General features: G+C 45.4%; 1 protein-coding gene across 1 annotated transcript; it reads left to right on the top strand.

Annotated features, from left to right (window-relative positions):
- Window positions 1-5,413: 5,413 nt before the first annotated feature.
- Window positions 5,414-6,830, top strand: ASPGLDRAFT_1255843 (uncharacterized protein). The gene is made up of 2 exons (XM_022540574.1): window positions 5,414-5,514; window positions 5,732-6,830. The coding sequence occupies exon 2, from the start codon at window positions 5,792-5,794 to the stop codon at window positions 6,737-6,739; it is 948 nt and encodes a 315-aa protein (XP_022403362.1). The 5' UTR covers window positions 5,414-5,514; window positions 5,732-5,791; the 3' UTR covers window positions 6,740-6,830.
- Window positions 6,831-12,842: the final 6,012 nt, after the last annotated feature.

Below are 12,842 nucleotides of genomic sequence, written 5' to 3'. Positions count from 1 at the left end.
CACAGATATCGAATTGAATACCAGATTTGGAGTAGTAGGGATGGGTCCATCCCACAATAAACTCAATAGTTCGGTCGCAAGATGGAGCGATCTGCGGTTGGCATGAGGCTGTTGTGCGCGTTCGATGGGGCATATTTCAAGCCAAGATCGGGGATTCGAAAGGATCCGGCTGAAGAGTGGAAATTGGAACCGGGAAACATAGCAATAGCTCTGGGACGCCGACTTGAGAGTACTCCGTACATAGTAGACCAATGTACTCTGTACAAGTTGCTACGCTTGGATAATAATAGCAAATAGATTAAGATAGTATTAGTTTATGGAGAAAGTCCAAAGTAGTGCAGTCATACCTTACCCTGAGAATTAACACATTAGTTAACACAACAAATTAAGGCGTTATTACCATTCACCAAGCTATACCCCAAATAGGAAAACGGACGGACCATATCCCGTGGAGAACCCTCGGGCACCACTCGGTCTCAAGGTCCCCGACGGGATACATATTGAACCCCGACCAACTGCCAGGGATATGTACATAGTACACAGATACACAAGAGGTTGGTTGACCAGCATAAAGGGCGATGACAGATTGTTACATACTCTGCCTTGTACAGACATAAGCAAAAGCAAAAGCAAAAATGACCGTTTACGAAGAGCGGAGGCCAAATCCTCGGAACCCCGCGCGAGGTACAGGAGTAATGCTAGGTGCTAGGTAGCACATACGGAAACATGCTCTATAGGGACTTCTTTGTTGGGGGATCCGCATTGCTGGAATAGGGAGATTCCAGTCTGATACGACTGGCGCGTGTCAAGTTTGCTGATGTGCATCAGTCGTGGAGTCCACGTAATGGTTACTGTGCTCCATACAGAGTTCTCCTGTAATAGCATAGGAGATTTTATTTATCATTCCTGCTAACTAAATCTGCTGCGGACACGCTCGGGCCTCTACCATCTGTCTTCTGGCCCGACAGTCCGGAAACAACATCTAACAGACGCGAGAGCGCCGTTCGCTCCACTTTTATTTTTAATTTTTAATTTTCCTGTCTGCGGTGCCGTTCATTGTCAGTGTCAGCAGCATACTTGTAGCATAGTAAACAAGTAAGCAGTCAGAAACGTGCAATTACAGTTATATAACCCAAAATATAATATAGGATGTACCCTGTCTATACAAGCATGTCTGTCAAATGAATGTCATTCACAATGCCCGTAAGCGCTAAACAGGGATTGACCCTGCAGGGTAACAAGGGTTTATCTCAAATACTTCCAGCGCCTGTGATTGGTCGCTCTGCCCTCTGACACAGTGCATTGTTCCCAATATCCACCTCCTCGTTTCTCAGATCAACCACTAGCTTGTAGTAGTTAAACGCGGGCGAATGACATAATGCGGTTTTATTCGGCGACTACGCTGTATTAAATACGGTATATATGGTATTATAAAACCGTATCGTATAGATACGATACATGGGTTCGTACCATGGGGGTGGGTCGCGAGGATCATGGCGTTGTGCCGGGATCGGGTCCTTTTTCCATCTGGGCCTTTGAGACAAAGAACGAAGGTGAAGAAAAAAATTTTTTTAAAAAAAAAAGAAATCGATTTATTGAATCTTCAGCGCGCTCTGTACTGATACTATTGTAACATAGTATTATAGGAGAATTAATAAAGTAGAATATCATTCGGATACCCCATTCGGTAACGCACGAGCTATTCTCAGCTGGATTGTATATCTGTGTGTATCTGTTAGTCCGTATATACTCCGAAATAGCAGTTACAGACGGGACAGTTGGTGTCTTGGCCTGACATTTGACAGACATGACATGTCCACGCGGGACATAAAACAGCTAACTAAAACGTAACAACAACCTGCAAATTGCTCCATCCAAAACGTAGGACAGTTGGAATACATCATGACAGGCTGACAGACAACGACTCGGTCAGCGCACCGGTCCCGTCTATCACTTTCTGTTTCGGGAAATCATGAATTCCAAATACCTTAATTAACCGACCAATTAGGGGCCGCGTCCGCCGGGGAGGTTCGTTACATCGGTCCCACTACTCTATCCGGAGTCTTTCCATCGTCATTAATATATCGTAGCGAGTGTGTTGTAGCGATGGTGGTGCGGTTTAGCATGCGACCGGTCAGGGGCTTTCATGTATGCACCCTTTTTTCAACGTGGACTTGGTAGGGTATCCTTGCTGTGCTGTACGTTTACTGTTGGACTACGTGGTCTTGTACATGACTCCTATGTACATATAAGTAATAGTGTTAGGCATAGAGGAATAAGCAATTAAGCCCAACACCAAGAGTCCCCTCCTGTATGCACATAGGAGTACGTATCATTCAACGGTTTCAGTGGAGTCGCTAGATTCTTCTGCGGCGCAGCTGGGATCATCCAAATCGCAAAACACGCCAAGCCCATTGGCGGAAGAATTAATATACTTTACGGAGTACGTTCAGAGAAGACTAAGAATACTGTGGGATACCCATAGTGACAGCATCGGTTCCCGCACTGACTTTTCCGTGCCGTATGACAATTTAATTAATTTTTATTAACTGTTCTCTCGCTCAAGCTCGGTCTGGAGTAGCTTAGTTGACAAATTTAGTTTATCGCACTATTCATTTAGCCCGATAGCGGGACCCGAAAAATTTCGGAAAACCCGTTGACGCACGGATTTCAGCACACGATACCAACAAGGATCATGCACAATTGTCATTTATCTCAGATGAAATTCGTCACTGTGTGCAATACTGCGCTAATTCGTATACACTAGTACCTGCCCAGCAGCAGAAATCCTGGAGCTGGAACTAGCAGGGGTCCGGGGATGGGATGAGGGATTGGGGGACGGGATTGAATGGGATGAGATGGAGGGGCACATCTTGAATACCCCATACGGAATAACCCCTAATGATTGATCATTAGCTTTTCATGGCAGTTCTTCTAGTGATCGGAGATCTACCAATCAGTGTCCTGGATCGAGGATCAACGTAACCGCCCAGAGGACGGACGGTACAGAGTACAAAGGAATAACACCAGACACCACCTTTACGGGCAAGACAATAGACTTCCAAGCTATTGATGTGACATTTTGACAGCAAAGCTACGGGAATGGGGTGGTCAATTCTTCATCAAGCGTTTACTGTCAATTCAAATTCAATCGTGCACGTAGTCTAGGCCCATGCCACCGCTGTGAACTGAGTCAGTCAACTATGCACAGCACTCACCGTAACCTCCGCAGCATGGGAGATTTACACATAGTCTAGGAATTATGCGACGATAGCTACGCTAAGATGACTCGTATAGCACCTGGGTTACTAATAGAGTAGAGAAAAAGAAGAGAGGATGATCTGTGACCTGTCAACCTTCCATCATGTTCCAGATGGATAGCGGCCCAGGCACCTGGAAATGAAAAACAACAATCACACGATGACAATAGATAATCATAATGGGATCCAGGGGGAAAGAAACGGTCAAGCGTGGTGAGGCTGGCTGAATATTCATCATGTGCAGTATGGAGTATGGGGTTGTGTCCCAACATCCTGGTATGTATTCGTAACGATGTATGCTTCCTTCTGTATAGAGTAAGATAAGGCGAGCCTGATCTCGCTTGCGCTCATACCATGCACCCCCATTTTAGTCTAAATGCTTTGTATTCTAAAGTACTCCGTAGTCTGTCCTTGCTCTACGCTATGTACGCAAGTCAACCGTACGCCGTATCTCTCCTTGATCTATACGGTATCCCAACGTCGATCGTAGCCGCTTCTGGGAAGTACCCAAAACCTAAAAGATTCCAAATTCCAAATCGCTTCTGGACGAATCATACCGTGAAATCCTCAAACGGCCCACGGGTTAGTGGGTCCATACCGATCTGAAGGAGAAAAAAAAAAAAAAAAAAAAAAAAAATTAAATTAAAAAGATTTTTTACAGCCTCATCTTCCTTCCTCCTTCTTTTGGGCTTCTTCACTCTCCTGAAAAATGACATGAATTGTGGCTGGCTGATAATACTAGATCGAATGTTGATTGAAATTTTACCAGAACAATGCGTAACTGATCTGTCATTCTTCAGATGCCCCGCTGAAGATTTCGGTATGTCGTACTCCGTACTCCGTACTCCATAATATTGTGTTATTTATTTTGTCTAGAATGGGCCTTTTCTTACTCCCACGACTCATGCGCACGCATGGTATTGGGTTTATTGGGTTTATTGGCTTCTCCTTTCCATGGTAAACTGAATTTGACATCCATGAATTGACCATCAGCAGGGCCGTTTCTGCCGCTCCCGTTGTCCTGTCAGGGTCTGAACTTTACCAGCATGGGCCACTCTGGACCCCGATGGATTTCGCTGGTTGGTTTATGGTTGGATTGTATAGTCGACTTGTGTAACTTTTTTTATTTATTTATTTTTTTTCCCCCACACCATTCCTAGTAGCTGAATACATAGATTAGTGTATCGCTACATACTAGTAACCGAGTATTACCCCTGTTGGGCCAGCACGATCTGACCCGTAAACCTGGTTCTCTCGACAATGAATCAATAGCCTCCACATCAATCAATCTGCCACACGACCGGTCTGAATTCATCGCAGCTTCCCCCCTATATTAGACCCGTGGTAAAATCGTTAGTGGCAAATCTCCCCACGATCTGGCGAGTGCTATACTCAACTCAGATACTGCATAACAAGTTTTTCCACCGATAGTGTGTTTTGGTGCTTTTTTAAGATACGAATCCACTCCACTATCCCACATACCGTACAGAGTAGTACCCCAGTGCACCTAGTAAGGAGTATATTCAAGAGTACAACTTTCCTAGTCGAGAAGGAGGCCAGAGTCTCTAAGGAATACTCTGGATGGCATCGCGCATGATTAAACTATCTGACTAACAAATGCTGATGGTCACCTGGTCTATTTTGGTGAATCAACAGGGATATCCCCACCGGTAACATACACCATACCAAGCATACGATACAGAAAACATACCGTACCGTACATACAGTATCACACCGAACTGTCAGCTCCGAGATCTTGGATCGGATCTTCCTTCATATAGCGTGGTGCACAGTGGAACCCTATTCATTTTTTTTTCATTTTTTTTTTCTTTTTCATTTTTTTTTTTTTTTTTTTTTTTTTTTTTTTCATTTTTTTTTTTGGACCCGTCTCCCTGGTCAATTTCTCGGGATGCGATACTACTTACCACTACCAGCGACTAATTCTGCTTGCTGTCGTCAGTCCCTCCTGACTGGCCCCATCGTATATCTACCGGACAGTAGCGGCGCGATCTTCGATTGATTCCCAAGTCCTCGGTTACGCTGGCCATTGCTTTTCTTCCTGTGCTTCCTCCTTTTTTTTTTTTTTTTTTTTTATTTGATTTTTTACAAGTTGATCATTCGCATAAATAATTTCGGTCATCGCCGTCACCAGTCAAATCAACTCAAATCAAATCAGTTCAATCTATCGATCCATCCCTCAATCGGGTTGTTGCTTTTTTGAATTTATTTTTTATTTTTTTCTTTTCTTATTTAGGTGCGCCTGTACCGGTCCCTGTCGTCTATCTGTAAGTCAAGTCAGATCCGAACTTTCTTTTTAAACAGTTCCCACATTTATTTTCCCCGCCCTGTACCTTTTGGCAACTGGGTTTTCTTATTTAACTTTCTCTTGTCTCGCACTTCTGTCTCTCCTCATCATCCATCAATCTTCACTCTTCATTCTTCTTGACTCAAGTCTAACACTCCTCCATCAGACATCTTCCTCACCACTCAACCACCTCACCTTCTATACCACACACACACACACACACACAATGGCTCAGACTCACCGTCGAGGTCCTTGGGTCCCCGAAGAGGACCAGTTGCTTGTCCAGTTGGTGCGCGAACAAGGCCCTAACAACTGGGTGCGCATCTCGCAACACATGCACTACCGCTCTCCTAAGCAATGTCGGGAGCGCTTCCACCAGAACCTCAAACCTTCCCTCAACCGCGAGCCCATTTCCGCTGAAGAGGGATTGTTGATCGAACGCATGGTGACCGACATGGGCAAGCGTTGGGCCGAGATTGCCCGCCGACTGGGCAACCGCAGTGACAACGCCGTCAAGAACTGGTGGAATGGCAGCATGAACCGCAAGCGGAGGGGTCTTTCGTCCTCTGCTACCACCGCCACTTCCTTCTCTCGCACATCCTATAGCGGCCGTATCGAGGCACCATACCCGCGGGCTTCGACCATCAACAGCAGCCCCCTCAGCCGACGATTCTCTTCCACCTCGTCTTCCTACTCCACCGTCAACACTCCTAAGCAACTCTCGCCCATTTACACTCTTCCTTCCATCAACCGTCCCATCGAGACCCCTTTGACCTCGCCTGCGTTCTCGGAAACCTCCAATGCTCCCTCGTTGGTCTCGGATAACAACTCGATCTCTTCTGCTTCTCCCCGCACCGCCACTTCCCCACAACTCCTGCCTCCTCCTATCGACATGCGCCAGCACTACCACATGCGGCGCCAAAGTGTTTCGTCGCTGAACAGTGCGGACGAAACCTATGCTACTGGCTACCAAGGGCCCAAGGCCGTTGACACCTCCGACATGACCCAAAAGCCCCGATGGATGCCCGAACTCCCCAGCTGGCGCCAACACACTGCAGCGCTAACGCAGTCGTGGATTATGCCCCCAGAGGAGGTCCGCACACAACCACTGAAGATTGAGACTCAGACCACAGAACGTGATTCGCGAATGGGCCTCAACAACCTTCTGAACTGAAGAAAGAGAAACCAAAAAAAAAAAAAAAAAAGAGAAAAAAAAGAAACATAAAAAAAAACAACATTTCCTTTGTTCTGATTGATTTTTTACGCAATGATGTACACGCCACATTCCGACCCTGGTCATTCTTTTACTACACAATTTCCTTACTTGTCTTTCCTTTGTTGAGTGTGTATATCTAATGTGTATATTTTCTGATTGTTTTTCCCCCGTCGGTCCATTTCCACTGCGGGTCACGTGGTCACGACTATTTATTGCGTGGGGGGTTCGGAGTTGTGTTTCGCCCCCTTTTGTTGTTGAGCGAAAAGCATTTACTGCAATTTTGGGAATTATTTTACTTGGGAGATTCAGGAGTGATGGTTTTTTTTTTTTTTTTTTTTTTTAAATCTGGTTTAGAGAAAAGACCGCGCGAGTGATGGATATGATTTGTACATAGTTGCTTTTCTTTGATTTGGATCGATGTGCTTGGACCTAATAATACCCCATGACTGTTGGTTGTTAATACAATTATTTTGATTCTCTATTCTTTTTTCTGGTGTTAGTGTCAGTTACCTATCACTTCCTGACTAAGTAGCAATAGTGCAATGTGAGTTCTGGAATTTGAAATACTTGTGTCCCGCGCACGATGTATTAGTTTGCACTATTGTGATCTGGACTTTTTACGGAGTAGAAGTAGAATTAATCTATCTCAATCTACACAAATTGTAGTATTGCTTTTTACAACAATCTTATTATCTTCGTTATACTAGTACTCTGTATAGAGTAGTTATGGCACAACTATTCCGTACTTGTACACAAACTCAACAATTTATGCACCTATATGCAGCACAATGCAAGATCCCCAACTACATCTTATGCTATGCTATGCTATGCTATGCCATGCCCAGGGCCTAACTAAGTAATCCCTGTCCTAACAACGTCTGCCCAGGCCCTGGTTTCTCATGTGAAACGGTCGCGCGGAGCGGTCTATCCCCAGTTCTCCGTGTGAGATTTTCGTATAGTATACTCGCTTAAAATATGCTTAGTTATACGTAGACCGATACGACATTCTCTTCAGAAAAAAAAAAAAGTCTTAAATTTTGGCCACTATGTACAGTACGTACTCGTTGACCAGTGCAGTGCCCAGGCCTGAATCTAGACAGTTGGCCGCCGTTGCGCGTATCGGGTGGTTCCGATTCCTGACATCACTAACGATTTGGATCCAAATTTTCGATTCTGGCGGCGAATAAATTATTACTGGATTGGGTTACAGGTCAGTCGGTCGGCGTCGCGTCTTGGTTTGGGTCAGCTGAGTTGGGCTAGTTTAACCATGGTACGAGTATGTAGCTGTACTTATCGAGTAGGTGATTATGTACTCTGTAGGGTATGGCTAATTGTATACTATGCGAGAAGGGAATATGCAGAAGTAAAACTGACAAGGGTTACTGTGCATTCCATACTGTAGACGAATCATGATATCCAGCATCCCAACTACCAGGTATGTACCCACTGTACCATACATACAAAAAATACAATATCATACCTCGGTTCGCAGTCGATCGATTCCAGCTCGAGCAAGAACGTTGAGATTCTTTATTAAATTCTAATTGGTCCTCGGCCGATCTCGGTGCCCGTGCAGATCGCCGATTGCGCAGCGGTTACGGTACTGGTACCCGCCTTGCCGATCCGTGATCGTTGAACCTAACCAAGCCACGCCATGACTAAGACTCAGGGGTTGGCAGTGTCTTTTTTATTCAGTGGAAAAAGAAGCCTATTGTTGTTGTTTATTGTGATTGATTCGGTTGGGTAGTTCGCTATGGACTTGAAGGATTTGATACTGCGCTTGTTTAATTACTCTGTACTGTAGATTTCGTCAAGGCGAGTCCATTTTTGACACTCTACTCCGTACATAGGGCGTATGGAATGCGATGTCCATATTAAGAAAATTAATATACTGTTAATTAGCAGCTTGGGCCATTCCATAATAGACATACGGCGGGAGACACGGACGGACACGGCGCGGCGACGGACAGATTCCTCGCTCAGACCACATGCAATTTCCTATTTTGGATCTATTCAGCGACTGTCTGACAGTCGAGTATCGAGATTTGTCATGGTCCCCGTCATGGTTATGAAGATAACAACAACGGCTGGCTAGCTAGCTACTATTACTTTGGCGTGAATCTACAATATTACTCCTTATAGTTACTCCCTGGATACATCGTAAATGCTCGACCACGAGGCCGCTGTCACATACCAGCCGTTGCAACCTTAACATACAATACACGAAACACCGTAAGTAATGACCAACGGTGAAACCTGCATATGATTTGGAATAAAAGCGTTACATATGCAGGCGTTTTTTAAGGTAATAGCTATATAACAAACTATATGCACCCGTAGCTTTCGGAGTCGCCGAACGTCGTCGATCAGCTTGGTTGTTACACTGCATCGTTTTTATACTATGAAGTAACTACTCCATCGTATTTTGATTCTAGTAGTATGAATGTATGTGGTTTGCTGAGTGGTACTAGATTGTACGACTAGTCGTGGATATTGAAGTTATCGATCTATCCTCGCCTGCTTGCTGCGATATGTAGTACGACATTGAATTCCAAATACTTGAAGCTTGCCCTACCTGCCTATCTTGGAATAAGAGTCATGCACTGCATACACAGACTACTCACGCCGTACACAGACCACACGCAACCCAGTGCATCCCGTTGGTCCGCTTATGCAGGTGCCTGTAGCTAAACAGGACCATCGGGCGGCTTTGGCGCTGGCCCAGGAACATGACATGACATGACATGACATATGCGACGGAGTTGACGGAGGAGTATGGAATATAGTACATACTGGGCTTGCGATATGCCGGATTTGGTAATGGGGACAAAGAGGTGGCTGTGTGTGATTGCTCAGCTGGGATTATTGGTGATTGCTAAGCATTTGTAAGGTTGTTATCAGGATATGGCTGGATCTAGATCCCTTTGAGATTCGTGCTATGTACAGAGGACGGGGGTCTAGGGCTTGAGTAGAGCCTTTTTTTGGTGGGTTACTGGATACTCGGTCATACGAGCTTTGTTTGCACGCCTGGTGTGCTAAAAGTAACTTTTGGTAACATACCAGAGTCTAGACATGAATCGGTCCATCAAATGGTGACCTAGCACAGTACTTGCGACATCTGATACGTGCACAATTCCTTCTTGTTTATCGCGAACAAAGTACTGAATGACCTCATTTCATGCAATTCGATCCGGACGGACGACGATCCATGATCAGACCAGACAGCTCAGATCCACGACACACACAACACCGCAAGGCACCCGCCTGCTCGTCTCGACCTTCTCAACTGGTGGCTGGGGGTCCCAACAGCATATCCTCGCGTACTCTCGTGCTACACCCGTATAGACGCCACCATAATTCAGATACTGCCCGGCCTTCATATGCTTTCGTTCCTGCCGGACAGTAGTCATCTGCAATGAAACCATGGTCCTGGACCTGGTTTTCACGGGCATTCTTCTCTTTTCAGGAATAAAGCCGCCACTCTGGCCTTCTCAGGCAACTGCAAGAGAGCGAGATGGCACCGTGTCGCTCGAGATGTGATGTATTCCCTGAAAAGAGCAGCATCGCTGACAGGGACGCACCCTGCTAGACACGGAGAACATCTGTAAGTCCGGTACATTTGCACGCTGCATCATGCGGCGTTACAATATCGCCGCCATCACCAAAACCAAGGCCACACATACCCTTGACCTTGACACGGGATTTTAGCTAGATTAGGAAGTTATGTCTTTCCACATCAAGTAAACAAAGCGACGCTGACTGACGCACCAAGTAGCACTATTCCCTCTACTTCTCGCATTCGCATGTCACAGTCCCAGCCAGTCCGCAAAACGCCGTGCTGTGCTCGAATCAAAACGTCCCCCGACGACTTATTCACCGCGTACGTCTGGGCGATTTTAGAAGGCTTTCGTCTCGCCGGTCTGGATCCAGATCACGAGACCGATACTTCATGCTGGCTTGCTTTTGTTGAATATGCAGTGCGACCGCATTGACCTTTTTGATAAGATGCATCTTGTTCGGTCAGGTGATCGTTGTGCTAGGATGTTGATGACGTGGGGTCTGAGGATTTTGCTTGCCTTGTGGGACGGTCTCGGCCCTGTTCGCTATTCTGGGATGTTGGTCGGTTTATATTGAAATGTGCCGGGTAGGGTTGGTTTTCTTGGTCTTAGGTAATTGGTGCTTAATTAGCCTGTTTGGGTGATCGAGTTTCTTGAAGCCCTATATGTTTACTTGTACTGATGGATTGACCGAATATGGGCCCAGAGAATCTTGGAGCATGATATAGAAGTTTTATACATTTGGAATTATCCTCTGCATCCTTGTTTTTGACAGTAGTGCGTCAAGTACGTCAACAATTCACTGACATCAGCGATACTGTCCATCTTATCTCTCCTCACGCCACAGCTTCATGTTGCTCACATTTTCCCATTGCTTCTATATGGAGTCAAAAGTCAAAGCCCTGGACATCTGGGGAAGAAAGGCAGATTATATACGTCTTCCTGGACTGATAGCACTGGATTTGCCCGGTCCAGATGGATGTCGACTGATGAGATACTTGAAAAAGAACATATCACTACTAGGGTGCTTGGCAACCTCCTGAGCTTTGCAACACCACCGAGACCCAGTCACGTTGTTTGCCTAAAGACGTCGACATTGAATATACGGGTAGCGATGGAATGATCAACTGCACCCCAGAGGTGATTAGACTGCTTATGCAGCAATGAAACTGCGTGGATCCAAGCTGGGAATTAACGACAGAAATACGTCGGTGCATTGCAAATTTTCTCTAGCACTACCTTACAAACAGGAAGCTCCAGCTCAACCCTTTCTTGGGTGTCCAAGTTGAGTTGTAATGCTTGTTAAAAATTAATCTATGAAAAGCTTGCAGTAGTAGAATGTTAACTCTCTACCAGGGAAATCCACGGGAAGACATCCTTCTCGTGAACGTACTCTGCTAGAGAGATTTATCAATCCGGTCTCGTAAGCCTAGAGGAGCAAAACTGTTTGCGGCCTTTGCAAGAAGACACCAGGAGTGTGTATCTGCGTCGTCCAGAGATTATTGGATCTGATATTTCGGCCGAAGGCCACATACATCAAAGCGCAACTTTAACGCTGACAAGATGACCTTTCTTGAGTGGGTGGTCGAAGGCCTACTGTATGTGGTGGCTCGCAAGATGCTGTGGCTAATTGGACAAATCAAGCAAACGATCGAAGTAATTCGTCCTCGACAGGCTCTGAGGGATAAACACGGATCAAAGCTTCCCATCGAGCTTCTCTGATCTCAGCCGCGTAGTTTTGGAGCCTACAGGAGAGAAATAAACTAACCATTCCGGACATCTACCCAGTAATATCCCAACAGGAAATAACCATACATCACTGTGATTGATGGCACAAAGTTCTTTTACTAGTGGTGCGTACATCCGTTCAATTCATATACAAGGAATAGTACTAACCAAGCAACTTAGTTGTCGCACGTTTGACTTGACTCTGACCATAGGCTAAGCCGTCTTTTCCATGCATGAGTTCCGTGATGTCTAAGAGAAAGTTCAGATTGAAACGCCGGGCAGACCGATATACGTGATTGGAAATGAATTCGACCCAATCCCCGACAATGCACAAGCTATTTTCGAAGTATTTCCCATCGGTCTCCCACATGGTATAGCCGTTCTTCGAAAACTCGTCCAGGCACCCAGTCTCTTTGATACTTGGAATCGGTTTCAACCTCTCCAATAATAAGAAGCATGATCGAGTGTGAGGGTTTGTATTATCAGAACGCTTTACTTACTTAAACTTGGACCAAAGACAGTTCCCATCCAATAATGGCCAGGATCGGCTCCTTAAAGAACCAATGGTGGATTACGCAGTGTGGTACGGCAACAAGGAGGATATGAAGGCAAATTTAGTACAGTGAAGACTTGATTATGCACTAAGCTACTGTTTGCCGGAATCAGGGGATAGACTATGATTTGTATACCAAAACCCTCGAGAAAATAAGAGAAATAAAAACAAAACAAAAAAAAAAAAAAAGTTGCTGTGCCAGGAGCACAGAGGTCAGCAAGTA

The sequence above is a fragment of the Aspergillus glaucus genome (genome assembly GCF_001890805.1).
Source record: "Aspergillus glaucus CBS 516.65 unplaced genomic scaffold ASPGLscaffold_5, whole genome shotgun sequence".
Lineage (NCBI taxonomy): Eukaryota > Fungi > Ascomycota > Eurotiomycetes > Eurotiales > Aspergillaceae > Aspergillus > Aspergillus glaucus.
Note: the sequence above shows the minus strand (reverse complement) of the source record. Positions and strands in the feature narration are given on the sequence as shown.